General features: G+C 45.2%; 2 protein-coding genes across 3 annotated transcripts in view; both read right to left on the bottom strand.

Moving 5' to 3' along the window:
- Positions 1–5142, bottom strand: part of RNF169 (ring finger protein 169) — a 96975-nt gene extending 91833 nt beyond the window's left edge. The window contains exon 1 of the mRNA XM_050756152.1: positions 4609–5142. Coding sequence (XP_050612109.1) covers positions 4609–5110 — 502 coding nt within the window. The 5' untranslated portion in view covers positions 5111–5142. The remainder of the gene's footprint in view (positions 1–4608) is intronic.
- RPS3 (ribosomal protein S3) overlaps positions 1–16430 on the bottom strand; it is a 735956-nt gene that overhangs the window by 663066 nt on the left and 56460 nt on the right. The window lies entirely within an intron of this gene.

Below are 16430 nucleotides of genomic sequence, written 5' to 3'. Positions count from 1 at the left end.
AGTCTGAGTTCATTTTGAAATGATCATTGATGTAGCCCTTACACACACAGTTTCACAAATCAACAAGAACTGATACTATATCCAAAAGCAAACTGTCAATGCATAGAAGAATTAAATAAAACACATACACAGGGGTCATTAAGGTTCTGAACCTTAAAGTTTGCCAAAAAGGCTGGCAAAGAACAAAAATGTCACAAGCGCAACCAAAATTTTCAACAAAGCACAAACTCTTTACACTTTTTCCAGACAAAGCAATTCCTAAAAGGCACTGGACTTCAACAAAAGAAAAAAAAAAAAATTAAGAACTTCACTGAAATACCAGTGCATTTACTACAAAATTTCATTTCCAGCAGGCCTGACATTTCCTTTATCAATTGATCCAACTATGTGATGAGAGTACAACTAAGCAATATTATCTCCGAATATTACTAAAATTGCTATTAGGCTGGTACGAAAATAATTTTGGTTTTTGCCATTGAAAGTCATGGCAAAAACCATAATTAGTTTTGTGCCAACCTAGTAATTCTGTTGCTGTTTCCACTCATAAAAGTACATTGTAAATATTTATAAAACTGGTATTATTAGTTTTCTTTATTAAAGCTATTATGAACATTTCACTGTGAACTAGGCTGTTTCTGCTGACCCTTTTTTTAATCTACTACTAACTCATGTAAACCCTTACTCTCTTATCTGTTCTGGGCCTCAGTTTTCTGTTCTGTAGAATGAGAGATGTAGATTAAAACAATGGTTCAGATTCTGGTGAAAGCTACTGGTGACTTCTCCATAAAAATGCACATATGCATTTACATAATTGTTTATAAACCATTATTTATAATAGCAAAAGACAGGAAACAACCAAAATGTCCACCAATAGGTGGTTAAGTAAATTATGCTATATCCATTCAGTAAAATTCCATACAACCTACTGCTATGGACTTTGATGATGTACTGTTAAACCAAAAAAAAAAAAAAAGGTTAACAGAACAGTGTGTATAATATACAACCTTTTGTATAAAAATGGCAAAAAATAACTGTACTTGAATTTTCATGTAGATCCATAAACTGTGGAAGAACAAACAAGAATCTTTTTTTTTTTTCTGAGACAGAGCCTTGCTCTGCCACCAGGCTGGAGTGCAGTGGCTTGATGTCAGCTCATTGCAGTCTCTGCCTCCCAGGTTCAAGCGATTCTCCTACCTCAGCCTCCCCAGTAGCTGGAAGTACAGGCGTGCACCACCGCAACTGGCTAATGTTTGTATTTTTAGTAGAGAGAGGGTTTCACCATGTTAGCCAGACTGGTCTTGAACTCCTGACCTCAACTGATCCGCCCACCTTAGCCTCCCAAAGTGCTAGATTTACAGGCATGAGCCACCATGCCCAGCCGAAGAATCTTTGATGGGAGTGAGAAATAAGGGCGTAAGAGAGAACTTTTTTTTTTTTTTTTTTTTTTTTTTTTTTTAGCGGCGTATCCCTCTGTCACCAGGCTGGAGTGCAGTGGCGCGATCTCAGCTCACTACAACCTCCGCCTCTCGGGTTCAAGAGATTCTCCTGCCACAGCCTCCGAAGTAGCTGGGACTACAGGCACGCGCCACCATGCCCAGCTAATTTTTGTATTTTTAGTAGAGACGGGGTTTCACCATGTTGGCCAGACTGGTCTCGATCTCTTGACCTTGTGATCCACCCACCTCAGCCTCCAAAAGTGCTGGGATTACAGGCCTGAGCCACCGCACCTGGCCAAAGGGAATCTTTTCATTGTATACTTTGTTACATTTTTGTTTGAATCCTGTGAATGCACTGCCTATTAAAATTTTTAATTTAAAAATACTGTATATAACTTCAAGAGGATCAGACAACACACTGAAGCTAAAAGATACTTCCTAAGCCTTTTGGCAATATTTTTGTATTCTAAAATTCTTCTACTGAATAAGCATATAACTGTATACACGAAACAATCCAAGAAGAAGAACATTTAAGAAAAACATTTTTCATTTTGGTCCTCAATAAACATATAAAGTAATTGATGAATACTAAGTGACTCAATAGATTCTAATTTGAAATCTCATTTTAGATAATTTCCCTTAATCACTGATAAATTTTATGACAAAAACTTTTTCAAGGGAAAAAGTTTGCACAAATCATCAAGCCAAACTCCCTCTCATGGTTCAAATTCAGAACTGGTATTTCACAACGGTCTCCAAGCTTAGAAATCAAAACGAAAATTTCTGGGCCGGCCGTGGTGGCTCACACTTGTAATTCCACCACTTTGGGAGGCTGAGACGGGCGGATCACAAGGTCAGGAGATGGAGACCATCCCGGCCAACACGGTGAAACCCCGTCTCTACTAAAAATACAAAAAATGAGCTGAGCATGATGGCAGGCGCCTGTCGTCCCAGCTACTCGGGAGGCTGAGGCAGGAGAATGGCATGAACCGGGAAGGCGGAGCTTGCAGTGAGCAGAGATCGTGCCACTGCACTCCAGCGTGGGCGACAGAGCGAGGCTCTGTCTCGAAAAAAAAAAAAAAAAAAAATTCTATCCTACATGGACATATAATCACTGGTACTAATAGGGAGACCAGAGAAATACTCTCATCTTGTGACCATAACCTCAGAATTTAAAGCAAATTAAGTAGCATATGAAACCATCACACCACATCCACAAAAATAAGGACATCTGGGGAAGGTTTTATCCCTGATTTGAGCAGGAATAGGATAGAATTGGGTTTCCATCCTTACGCAAGTTACTCAACCTCTCTGGACCTCAGTTTCATCTATAAAATGGAAATAAAAGTACTTATCTCATAGGAATGTTGTGAAGCTTAAAAGGAATAATGAGGGCTGAGCACGGTGGCTCACGCCTGTAATCCCAACACTTTGGGAGGCAGAGGTGAGCAGATCACTTGAGGCCAGAGGTTCGAGACCAGTCTAGCCAACATGGCGAAACCCCGTCTCTACTAAAATTACAAAAATTAGCAGGGCGTGGTGGTGCGTGCCTGTGGTCCCAGCTACACAGCGTAGGTAGGAGAATCGCTTGAACCTGGGAGGCAGAGGTGGCAGTGAGCTGAGAGATTGCGCCACTGCACTCCAGCCTGGGCGACAGAGTGAGACTTAGTCTCAAAAAAAAAAAAAAAAAAAAAAAAAATTGGGGGGCCAAGGTGGGCAGATCACAAGCAGGAGTTCGAGACCAGCCTGGCCAACATAGTGAAACCTCATCTCTACTAAAAATACAAAAAAAAAAAAAAAAAATAGCCCAGCGTGGTGGTAGGCACCTGTAATCCCAGCTACTCGGGAGGCTGAGGCAGAAGAATCACTTGAACCCGGGGTGGGGGAGGGGGCAGGGGCTGCGGTGAGCTGAGATGGCACCACTGCACTCCAACCCAGGCCACAGTGCGAGACTCCGTCTCAAAAAAAAAAAAAAAAAAAAAAGGAGTGACAAGGAACATAGAAAGTAAGATGCAGGTCCCCCTCAATCCCAGGAATAAAATAGCCCGATATCCTAGGATAGTGACAGGTGTCTCTGGAGGCTTGAATCAAAGCAGAGTGCATTCTAGAACCTGTGGTTTCTAGACGCTGCACTTGTATACACAAGCAATGCCTCTCTTTCCCTGCCGAAAATAACACATGGTAGAATTCCCAAAACAGAAGGTGCAAATATCTGGCCTCTCCTGGTTTATGTTTCTTGAAAATCTCATTCAAGATAAGCATTTTTTATCAAACAGAGCTGTAGATGTTGACTGGGTGTGTCCCCAAAAGGATCCTAAGTTATAACACAGTCTTGTTTTATTTTATGCAGGGCACTTTTCTATCTAAAAGCTCAGAACCGAGCTGCTGGTGTTAATGGAAAGAAGTTCAAGGCAAGAGTCCTACAACAGACTTTTAATTGCCAGCAAGCCAGTAGGAAACCCACACTGCCAAGGAGATCGACGCAGCCCCTGCCAACCCAATCTTTGTTTCCAAAACTTTTAAACCCAAGCCAGTTTTGTTGGGCACTACTGGACTTAGTAGTAGTAGTATTACCAATATAAACGGCAGTCACTTACTCGTCCTCACTATGTGCCAAGTTGTGTGCTAAGCATGCATTTTCCAAGATGTATGAAAACAACTGCACATGTGTGCTCCCAACCCCCTCTGCTCTCGAGTCTGAAAAGCTCCCTTCACATCCTCAAATTCAACCTGTCCCCTAAACTCCGGATTCTCCACACCCTTCACTGACCCATTCAAGGCCAGGAGCCACATCTCTCCAAGCAATATGACCCCCAAACTCTTCATGCAACATTAAACGAAGCACTTCTCTGATCCAAGGCCCCTCCCACTCCCACACACCAATTCCAACCTGCCCCTAACTTGTTCCAACAATTCTGTTTCCCTCCAAACTTCGGACTTACGTAAGGTGCCGGGAGCCCTCACCGCCCCTCCGCATGCAACGTGCCCGTCCTTAACTCTGAAGTTCAAAATTCACAAACACACTGCACCTGGGCAGAGCCCGGGTTCCAATCCCACGAGAACTCTCCACACCCGCCCGAGTAGGGCCCGGGACTCTCCACCCCCTAAGCAGGCCAGGCCGGGGCGCGCTCGGCCTCGCTCCAGACCCCAAGGGGAAGTGGGGAAGCTCCACCTGGCTCCGCAGGCGCGGCACGCGGCTCTTGGTCTGGCCTGGGCCCCACGGCAGCCGCGCCCCCGTCCCGGCGCGGGCGGCAGCGCTCGGGTTGGCTGCGGCGGGCGCGCTCGCCCAGCGCCTCTGCGTCGGCCTGGCCGTCGTCGCGGGCCCGACGGCGGGCCCAGCCTGGGCCGCGGGCGCGGCAGCGAGGGCAACCCGGGTCCGCCGCGTCAGCGGCGCGTTGGGAGCAGCCTCGGCACAGCGAATCGCCGCACGGCAGGGCCGCCGCTTCCCCCGGGGGCTCTAGGCACCCGGCGCAGCCCGATTCCTCCGGCCGCGGCGGCAGCGGCGGCTGCAGCAACGGCGGCGACAACACCAACAGCGAAGGTCCAGAAGCCGGGCCTGGGGCTCCAGTCTTAGCTGCCGCCATCTCGTCACAGCGGCCCCGCCGGCCCCGCCGACTCAGAGCGGCCGCTGCCGCCGCGGAAGAGGCCCGAGTACTCGGACCTGCAGCCGCCATCTTGTTTCCCGTTTGAAGGGAGAGTCGGTTGCGAGGGAGAAGAGTGGCGGGCGGGGCATTGCGCGGTGGGCAGCGCTATCTACATATTCATGAGGGGCGAGGCTTCCGTGAGCCCAAAGAGAGTTCTCCCCAGACCTGATTGGCCACAGGGGATACTTCATTAATATTTATTATTCTTTATATATCCGGTCATCAGCCGCACTCTCAAAAAGTCCTTGCAGTTTCCTTTTACTGAACTGAAAGAGGTGGGAACTGAGGGGCTTTATTGGCTATTCTGAACGATGTTAAACTTTGGTTTACTTATCTTGTAATGCCTTGATAACTGGGGAGAATGTCAGTTACTCAGAAACCTGCCTTAGTGTTCATTTGATGTGAGGGCCTGAGCTCTCTCCTAAGGATGGAGGTAGCTTTGCGACTGAAACCAGGGCCACCGTGGTAGCTGCCAAAAGGAGCAGCCTCTTGTCAGTGCTACCTCCTCATCCTCTCTCTCCATGTCCCTTCCTGAAACTGTGCCCCTTGGCTGGTAAAACCACACTTTCCTGTTTTTTTCCGAGCCCCTTGGCTCCTTCTCAGTCTCCCGTGTTTGGGGCTTCCATGTGGGTGTACCTCTAGGCTCAGATCTCAGTCCCCTTCTCAGTCTGCGTGCTGCCCTGGTCCACATTTTCTTCCCTCAGGAGCTCCAGGATTGCTGTCTGCAGCCCAGGCCTCCTGAGTCCAGCCCTCCATATTCAACTGCCTGATGGAAACATCCTCTTAGATCCCTACATCCCTCATGTACAAAACTAATGTCACTGTCTCCCATCCTCTCTTCAAAACTGCTCTTCTTATTTCCTTCATTCTGTTAAAGGTCCCATCCTCCCAGGTACTCAAGCTCCAAACCTAGCCATCTTGCACTTCTCCCTTATCTCCACAAACCATCAGTTATTTAGTCCTGTCAATTCCACTATCAAAATGACTGTTTCCCTACCTCTTCATCCCATTCCCATTGCCCAATTCAGGTCTAATCATCTCTCACCTAGATTACTGCAGTAGCTGCCAAAGATTGATTGTCTCCCCTCTCTCAACCTCTCTTCTAATCCATCCTCCACACTCTTCGAGTTGCTTCCTAAAGGCCAACTCTGACTATATTACTCCTGCTTGAGCTAGGAAGAGGTGCTTGGACTTTGATGCTAGCGCTCTTTCTGGATGCAGAGGTTACAGGAGAAAGAATGACCCCTCTCTAATGGAAAGGTGGTTCTGCTGCAGTAGTTCTCCCATTCTTTGCTTTCTTTGCCCTAGGATAGATTTGGAGCAGGAAAGCATTAAATAAATGACATTTCCTGGTGGAAATCTTTATAGGATAACACGAGTTTTGTAAAGAGAGAAAAGTAAAAAAGCAACATAGGCTGGGGGCGGCGGCTCATGCCTGCACTTTGGGAGGATGAGGCAGGCAGATTGCTTGAGCTCAGGAGTTAAAGACCAGCCTGGGCAACATGATGAAACTTCATCTCTACAAAAAATACAGAAATTAGCTGGGCATGGTGGCACTCACCTGTACTTGGGAGGCTGAGGCAGGAGGATCACTGGAGTCTGTGAGGTTAAGGCTGCAGTGAACCATGATGGCACCACTGCATTCCAGCCTGGACGACAGAACAAGACATTGTCTCAAAAAAAAAAAAAAAAAAAAAAAAACAACCTAATATAAGTATAACAGAAGGCATCAGAAGCCCTGGGTTTTGATGAGATTGTACAGAGCTAGTGGTAAACCAATCCAGTGCTGAATGATTGGTTAACTCAGAGAGCAGGGGGGAAAAAAAAGAGAGAGAGAGATGTATTCCCAAGATAAGAATCAGATGGCCAAACGACAGTCAAGAGTTGAAGAAAGGCCAATGAGTGATTGAAACAAAGACCTGTTTGCACAGAGGCCCAGACAGAATCCTGCCAGACACAGAAGTATGGCCTTGGCTGGGCTATCCTTTATCCATGGGTCCTCCCGACTTCCATCCCAACTTGAGGTTCTTGAAGACATTTTTCCCGGATTCTGACAAAGGAGATCTGTGATCCAGAGATCAAGCCAACCATCATTAGAAATGGGGCTGTTTGTGCAGGCTGTTCACTCTCGATGGCTTGGATCTTTTAATCTGCTTACTGTCGGAGGAACTGAGCCACAGAAACATAGCATGCTTTCTTGGATACAAATAAATATAGAAAATTTCCCTTAGCAGAGGGAAAAAGCAAGAGGTCTGAGTAAAACTGGACCAGAAGCCAGGAGATCTGGGCGAGCTCGCCCAGCATCTCTGCATTGGCCTGGCAGTCGTCACGGGCCTGACGGCGGGCTCAGCCCAACCCTTTCCCGCTGCGTCAGCGGGAGTTGAGCGCAGCCTCTGCACAGCGAGTGGCCGCACCCGGCAAAGCTGTATTTCAAACAGCTAACTTCCCTCTGGGCCTCAATCTTTTAAACAAGAGTGTTGAAGGCCAGGCGCGGTGGGACACGCCTGTAATCCCAGCAGTTTGGGAGGCTTGAGGTGGGCGGATCACGAGGTCAGGAGATCAAAGACCATCCTGGTTAACACGGTGAAACCCTGTCTCTACTAAAAATACAAAAAATTAGCCGGTCACGGTGGCAGGTGTCCGTAGTCCCAGCTACTCGGGAGGCTGAGGCAAGAGAATGGCGTGAACCCGGGAGGCGGAGCGTGCAGTGAGCTGAGATCGCGCCACTGCACTCCAGCCTGGGCGACAGAGCGAGACGCCGTCTCAGAAAAGAAAAAAAAAAAAAAAAAAAACAAGAGTATTGAAATTCATCAGTTCTCAACCTGGGACGCACCTCAGAAACCTGTATATATCAAAGTCCCACCTTAGATCTAGTGAACCCAGAAACCCAGGTGGGGGATACCAGGATGTGAATTTTTTTTTTTTTAGTGCCATAGGAATTGTAATGAATACTCCTAGGTAAGACCACTACAGTAGATAAATTCAAAGGACCGTTCCAGCACTAACATTGTAGAAGTCCAACTTCCGATTTCCAGCCTCTTCTCTCCTCTATGCAGTTGCTGAGTAAACTTAGTAAAAGCAATAGTGGTGACACAGAGCAAGGCACACCTAAGAAATCTGGAGAGTCACTCACTATGTGAGAAGCTAATGGCAATGAGGATGATTCTAAGGTTTCAAGCCTAGCAGCCTGGGATTGTGATGAAAATTGACAACTGACAAAAACGCATCCAACCCTCCTTTTCTTTTCTTTTCTTTTCTTTTCTTTTTTTTTCTTTCTTTTTTTTTCTTGTTTTTGTTTGTTTGTTTGTTTGTTTGTTTTTGAGACAGGGTCTCACTCTTTTGCCCAGGCTGGAGGGCAGTGATGCAATCTGCAATCACGACTCACTGCAACCTCTGCCTCCCAGGCTCAAGCAATCCTCCCACCTCAGCCTCCTGAGTAGCTGGGACTACAGGCACATGACACCACACCCTGGCAACTTCCATATTTTTTATAGAGACGGAATTTCACCATGTTGCTCAGGCTGGTCTTGAACTCCTAACCCCAAGCAATCTGCCTGCCTCGGCCTCTCAAAGTGCTGGGATTACAGGCATGAGCCACCATGCCTGGCCCAAACCTCCTTTCTATTTGGGGAATTCCCCATTCTGTATAGTATTGATGAGGCTAGGGAAGCTGAAGCTGAAGGGATATTCTTCTCCCTGCCCCCTAACAGCTAGAACATGACACGTGACACGTGACCCAGGCTCAGCCACCTGGCCACTCTTCTCTGAGGTTGGCATCTTCAGCAAGTGATATGAAAACATACAGACAATTTTAGAATTATTCATAGCAACAGAGACGGTAGGTATCCAACAGCAGTGGGGCCCTGGTGGGGGCTGAGGGGGGTGGCCCTGCAATGGTGAGGGTGGCCATGCCAGGCTGTACCTGAGGCACGGACTTGGCTGTGGTTCCCGTTGCCGAGCCTGCCTAGGTTACAGCCCATTTTCCATATCTGACACTGCAGTTTTTCTGTCAACTCGTTGTATCCTTTCAGTAAATTTCATTTTTTCTTAAATGACTCACAATCTCTGTTGTTTACATCAAAGTACTCTAACTGAGACATTAGCTTGTTGTTTTTGAAGTGTCACCTAAAAATGGTTGTCAAGGGTGCTTGGTAGATTATAAAATGATACAAGAAGCTTAAGCCAACAGCCTAGAATAGAACGAGCCCAAATAGCTTTTCTCTAAGGCCCCACCTGCACCACAGACCACCATGGGAAGAAGGACTCATAGACTCCCTTTAATGTACGATGCCAACTGGAACAAATGGCAGTGCAGCCACAGGTACCAATGTTTCCCCTCCAGCTGCTTTCTGAGGATTGTATTGCTGTCAGAATTCCCTACCATCCTTCTCACAGCACCTCTACCCAGATAGCTCTGCATGGTTCCACCACCACCACTAACCCTTTCTCACTCCTCATTAACATCACTACAAACCTTCCCTCTTCCCTCCAGCTGATGGCTCCAGCTTCTCCGTGCTGGACTGAAAGACTCAGATATGAGCAAGACCATTCAGCCTAGTTCCAGGTGGAGACAAAGCTGTTTCTTCCTGCAGCCCAAGACCCCTTCCTCCAGCTTAAGTGCTGCTGGGTCCATCCTGAGACCTCACACATCTAAGAAGGAGAAGGCTCAGCCCCTCAGACCACACCAGTGCCATCTCTCCTTTAGCCTCCTCATCTCTTTGGATGGCATCTTCTTCCTGTACTCTTCCTCCCTCAAGTCAGATCTCCCCTGAGATTTGGCCCCTTCCATTTTGCTTTAAAGATTCTTGCTACCTTCTTACTTTTATTCATCTTCAGTTCCTTCCCTTTTGTTTCAGAGGAAGAGGTCATTCTTTTTGCAAATCTAATCCCTCCATCTGTGTTTGTCATGTCATCTGCCCAGTCTCCTCCAGACTCTTTCCAAACACTCTACAAATACAAGTAAGACTTGGTCCTTGCCCCCTCAAAGTCAAAACCTAACAGAGAGGCAAAAGTCAAAAAAAATACAGCAGAAAACAGAAGAGTTATAGAAGAATTGCAAGGGCTACGACAGACATAAACAGAGTGCCATGGAAGCAGAGGGCAAAGGTGAGCAGAAATTGGGGAGATTTCACAGAAGAGGGGACATTTGAGCTCCTTTTTGAAGACTGAGGGAAGGGAGTTCACAACATGGATACAAGGGAAAACAGAGAGAAAATAAGAGCCAAGGCACAAAGGCATAAAAGTTTGGGACCTGTGTGGGACTGATAAAGAATTTGATGTGGCTAGAACATCAGGTTAGAGATGAGGCTAGAAAATCAGAGAAGAAAAGAAACTAGAATTTATTGAGCAACTACCATGTGCCAAGTGCCATGCTAAGCAACCATATACCTCTCTCATTTAAACCTTAAGTGATTGAAAGATTTAATATTTGGCCCAAGGGATTGGTACATACGGATTTGTGTTTTTGTTTCTTGGTTTTTTGTTGTTGTTGTTGTTGTTGTTTTGTTTTTGAGATGGAGTCTTGCTCTGTTACCCAGGCTAGAATGCAATGGCACAATCTTGGTTCACTGCAACTTCCACCTCCCGGGCTCAAACAGTTCTCCTGCCTCAGCCTCCTGAGTAGCTGGGACTACAGGCATGCACCACCACGCCTGGCTAAATTTTTTTTTTTTTTTTTTTGTATTTTTGTAGAGACGGAGTTTTACCATGTTAGCCAGCCTGGTCTCAAACTCCTGACCTCAAGTGATCCACTCTCCTTGGCCTCCCAAGTGCTGGGATTACAGGTGTGTAATCTGTAATTACAGGTGTGTGATCTGTAATCCATGCCTAGCCTAGATTTGTGTTCTGTAAAGATAAATATTGATTCTATAATTATCAGTGAATAATAAAAAGAATCTAAGCAGGCTTCATCCCACCCCCAGAGTTGAGATATTACTGGAGAAAATATGGTGCAGCTAATGTTCATTCATTCATTTGTTCATTCAACAAATATCTATTGAGTACCTACTATGTGGCAGGATTATGTAAGTGCTAAGAATTCAGCAGTGAACATGGAAGACAAAGTCTGGATGCTGGCCAGTTTAAGCAGGAACAGCATTAGGTACAGTGTTTGACACATTCCAGCTGCTGTGGAATGAATCAATGTTATTGCCTTAGTTACACTTTCATGTTTAGTGAGTTTCAAAGTACTCATTGTCAGAAAAAAAATTCTAATTAACAAACAAGCACATCGATGGGGCAAAATAGTTCTTTAATTTCTTTACATTTTCCCTCCAGATGCCTATAAATCCACTTAGAATTGGCAACTAGTCTAACTCCTCTCTGCACCTCCCTCTCCTCACCTCAGTCTTTCTTCCTCTTTTCCCTGCACTCAGGGCCCCTATTCTTCTTCCTCTAGACTCTGACCCCAAGTTCCAAGCAACCAATTAGTTTCCTCTTTGATTTAGTTGTATTTATTTATTTATTTATTTATTTATTTATTTAAGACGAAGTCTAGCTCTGTCACCCAGGCTGGAGTGTAGTGGCGTGATCTTGGATCACTGCAACCTCCACCTCCTGGATTCAAGCGATTCTTCTGCCTCAGCCTCCTGAGTAGCTGGAACTACAGGCATGCACCACCATGCCCAGCTAATTTTTTGTATTTTTAGTAGACACAGGGTTTCACCACATTGACCAGGCTGGTCTTGAACTCCTGACCTTGTGATCTGCCCGCCTTGGCCTCCCAAAGTGCTGGGATTACAGGCATGAGCCACCGTGCCTGGCTGTTTTTTAAATTTTAATTGACAAATAGAAATTGTATATATTTATAGTGTAGAGTTGTTCTTTTTGTTTTACAAGAGGATAGAGGTGGCTTTAAGAAATCCTTTAGGTTCAAGATATAGAGAATAAGAGAGGAAAGGAATTGGCAAATGGCCTTACCCAGCTGCACTCAGAGTGAAATATCTAAAAGACAAAGCTTTCTGTGCTAGTATTGCTCACCTTTTACACTGTAAATCACATTTCTTATTCTCGCAGAGTCTCTGTATTTTCCCATTCTCATCAAAGAAATCCTACTACCTTCACTTTGGTCCAAGTCTCCAATAAGGAGTGGGTCATGGACCTGCCCCAGGAAAAGAATGAGAAGAGTGAAAAACCTCTTCTTGTCATAAATAAATAGATGAATAGTTACATTGAGCAGAATGGAGGATTTGCCTCAGAAGAGAGCGCTGTGATGGGAGCAGAAGAAAAAGTCAGGGGAGCTACAAAATAGCCACTCAGAGATTGACTTTGTCTACTTTGGAAAGAAACAGGGGAGAGATGGGTTCAGCCGGAGGCTGAGAACAGAAAGCATGATCTCCCAAGTTCCTTTGTCCTGAAGGAAGACAGGCTTCTATACCAATCTACTAGTGATCAACGAGAAACCTGATGGGTTCTGTTCTAGAATGGTCATCGTCTCAGAGTTCGTTGTTTACTTGGCTCTGTGCTCTGCAATCCCATCCCTGGGAAATGCCTGCAGGCGTCTCCTGGGTCTATGTTCCTCAGTTTGACCACCAGGGGGCAAACTGAGCCTACGCAGTCTCCTCCACCCAGTTTCCAAACTCCAGAATCAGAATGTCAGAGCTGTAACTGGATTTAGAAATCATCCAAGGCTTCCAATCAAACCTTTTTGTTTCAAGAGAAGAAAACCAAGGTCTAAAGAGGGGAAATAATTTGCCAAAGCCACATAGTGAGTGATTGGTAAAGTAGAAACTAGAAAACACGTCTTTTGACTCACTACTCCAGTTCTACACATGTTCCACACCAAGCTTTCTCCAGTCTCATATTTAATTCTAGAATACATCGAGTTTTAATGCTGTATCTCTATGAAAAGATTCTCTCCCAATTAGATTGTAAGAACTTGGGGCAAGGGACCATGTTCTGACCAACACTGTACATCTTCTCCTGTAGCACACTGTTCTGCAAGGCAACCTGTATGCCAAATACAAAAACGAAGATTTCAACAAATGTTGTTAAACTGCTACGTGGCAAGTCCAATAATGGTTCCTGATAACACAGAGATGAAATATACCACCTCTGCCCTCCTCACGATGCTCCCTATCTAGGGAGGGAAACAGATACACCAACAACACCTATAATTTAAGACATGAGCATTTAACAGTGGCGTAGAAAAGGCAATATGGAAGCACAGGAGAGGAAGTGACTACATACCTGAATGGGATACAGAATTGGGTCCTAAAGGAAGAATGCGAACTCATCAGAGAAGGGAAATGGGAATTACAAATAGAAGGAATAGCAGAGTAAGCCAACACATGGAGGCATGGAGGCATGTGTTCAGTGAAAATGACTCTGAGTAGCTACACACAGTATAGATAAGAAGTTGGACTGGGGCAGAGGAGAAGGAGTAAAGAAGACTAAAAAGGAAGTCCAAGGTCAGCTGTAAAGTTGTTATTCATTTATTCAGTCATTCAACAAACATTAAATACTCCCACGTGCCATGCAGCGCTGTTATTGAGAATGATGGTGGTGGGATGATAATAAAAGTAAGGATAATAATAGTGATGATGAAAATACTAATGTGGGTGAATTCCAAGGGTTTGGGGTCTTGAATCTAGGGTTCACTCCTCACATGAATCAGATAATACAGATAAATATTCCATCCTCCATTTCTTTTTAAAATTCACTTTCTATGTCAATAGCACTCCTGCAAACATGGTGAACATTCCTAAAACTTGCCAGACTTTCCATAAGAAGTGAGGCAAGCACCAACCCCACAAACCGACACAGTACAAGAAGGGTAAGGATCCACTGTATGTCCAGGGAAAGCAGCATTATAACAAGAAGCAGAGTGGCGAGGGTGGGCAGACTAAGCCAATTTTCCAGAAAAAGGTTAAAACCACAAAAAAGAGTGTGCTGAGCCTTGAGTGCAATGAGCCCAACTGCAGAGCTAAGAGAAGGCTGACTATTAAGAGAAGCAAGCATTTTAAACTGGGGGGAGATAGGAAGAAAAGGGCCAAGTGACCTAGTTCAAAGCTTCATCTTTTTTTTATTGTGAAGACAATAAAATCTTGAAGTTAGGTTCACACACACATACAAAAATCTGTTATGTATTAGGCATTGTTCCAGGAGCTGGGGATATAGCAGTGATCAAAAATTAAAGTCCACGGCCAGACACAGCGTCTCACACCTGTGGTCCCGGTACTTTTGGATGTCAAGACAGAAGGATGGCTTGAGCCCAGGAGTTTGAGACCAGACTGAGCAACATAGTGAGATGCTGTCTTAAAAAAAAAAAAAAGAAAGAAAGAAAAAAAAAAAGAAAATTAAAGTCTAGGCTGTTGCAGAGCTTTCGTGCTCATGGAGGAGACGGATAATATACAAGTGAAAAAATATGTTTCTGAGAATTATAAGAAAAGGAAAGAAAATGAGGCAATAAGATAGAAAAGTACTCAAAAGCAGGCATCATTACATAGGTTGGACCAGGGAAACATCACTAAAGAAGTGACATTTGAGCTGAATGAAGTGTTATCTGTAGAAAAGGTTGAGGGAAGAGCATTCCAAGCAGAAGAACTAGCAAGGGCAAAATCGCTGAGGAGGAACTGGGCAGCTTGATGTACCCCAGGGACAGAAAGAAGTCCCGTGTACTAGAGCATAGTGAGCACAGGGAGAGTGTTCTGAAGTCAGAGTGTAGACAGGGCCAGAGCATGGAAGGATTGACATATTTGGCAAATGATTTGGATTTCATTCTTATTTATTTATTTATTTATTTATTTATTTAGAGACAGGGCCTTGCCCTGTTGTCCGGGCTGGAATGTAGTTGTGCGATGTTGGCTTACTGCAGCCTCCACCTCCCAGGCTCAATCAATCCTCCCACCTCAGCCTTCAGAGTAGCTAGGACTACAGGCTTGTGCCACTACGCTTGGCTAATTTTTAAATTTTTTGTAGAAATGAGATCTCACGATGTTGGCCAGGCTGGTCACAAACTCCTGGACTCAAATGATCCTCCCACCTTGGCCTCCCAAAGTGCTGGGATTATAGGCGTGAACCACTGCACCCAGCCTTTGGATTTTATTCTAAGTGCAATGGAAAGGTTTTAAGCAAGGAAGTGACTTCACTAATTTACTTTACTTTTTTTTTTTTCCAGAGATGGGGTCTCACCCTGTCGTCCAGGCTGGAGTGCAGTGGTGCAATCCTGGCTCACTGCAGCCTTGACCTCCCAGGCTCAAGCAATTCTCCTGCCTCAGGAGGACTACAGGTACACACCATCATGGCCAGCTAATTTTTAAGCTTTTTGTAGGGACAGGGTCTCATTTTGTTGCCCAGGCTGGTCTCAAACTCCTGGGCTCAAGCAATCCTCCCACCTCAGCCTCCCAAAGTGTTGGGATTATAGGCATGAGATATGGCACCTGGCCTGATTTGCATTTTTAAAAGATAATTCTGGGGGCTCTTCATTCCCACCTTTGAGTGGATACAGTGCCTGCCACCTTCCGACTACGTGACCCAAGTTGTATGGCACTGTTTTCTGGTGCTCTAACTGCATCCTCACAGACCTATTGAAAGAAGTGTCTGAGAACAAACTGCTTTTCAAAAGTCCACTGAATGTGGAGGAGATAAGAGAGCAAGGTCCTCTCTCTTTGGTACTTGGTAAGTGAGGATGTCCCAGTAGAGGAGGCCTCTGGCCAGTGGCAGAGCTTACGACTCTAGAAGAATGATGATCCCACTCCATGTCTTCTGCTGAAGACACAATGTCCCCACTCAGTTTTCCTCATGAGGGCTCTCTGACATTAAGGGCTATGTGTTCTCCATTCTGGTTTCCTGATACTTCCTCCTCTTGCTGTGTACAGATTGTCCTGGGAACAGAGGGCTCAATGAGGGAGAAAAAAGACTTGAGAATATTCACATAGCCATATGGAAACCCATGTACATACGGATGAGCCTCACTTTAAGAAGATCCATTCACTCACTCACATAGATACTGATCGAGCACCCACAATGCACCAGGCACTATTTCAGGTGTTGAGGATTCATTCATCCATTCTACAGACATTTTTATTTAGGCCAACTATATGCACAATATCTGGAGAGCCAAATAAATACAAAAATGATAGTAGGTTCTAAATAAATATTTGTTATGTAGGTGAGTAACTGACTCAGTTGAGGAGTGGGAGTAGGGTAGGAATTGTTCACAAATAAATAAACTTTGAAGGTCCTTTAAATAAGACTTTCCTCCTAATGTAAATAAATTGGACCCAGCTTTATTTATTTATTTATTTGAGATGGAGTCTTGCTCTGTTGCCCAGGCTGGAGTGCAGTGGCACGATCTCGGCTCACTGCAAACTCTGCCTCCCAGATTCACGCCATTCTCCTGCCTCAGCCT

The sequence above is a fragment of the Macaca thibetana genome, chromosome 14 (assembly GCF_024542745.1).
Source record: "Macaca thibetana thibetana isolate TM-01 chromosome 14, ASM2454274v1, whole genome shotgun sequence".
NCBI classification, from domain to species: domain Eukaryota; kingdom Metazoa; phylum Chordata; class Mammalia; order Primates; family Cercopithecidae; genus Macaca; species Macaca thibetana.
The sequence above is the reverse complement of the archived record's forward strand: the minus strand, read 5'-3'. Positions and strand labels throughout refer to the sequence as shown.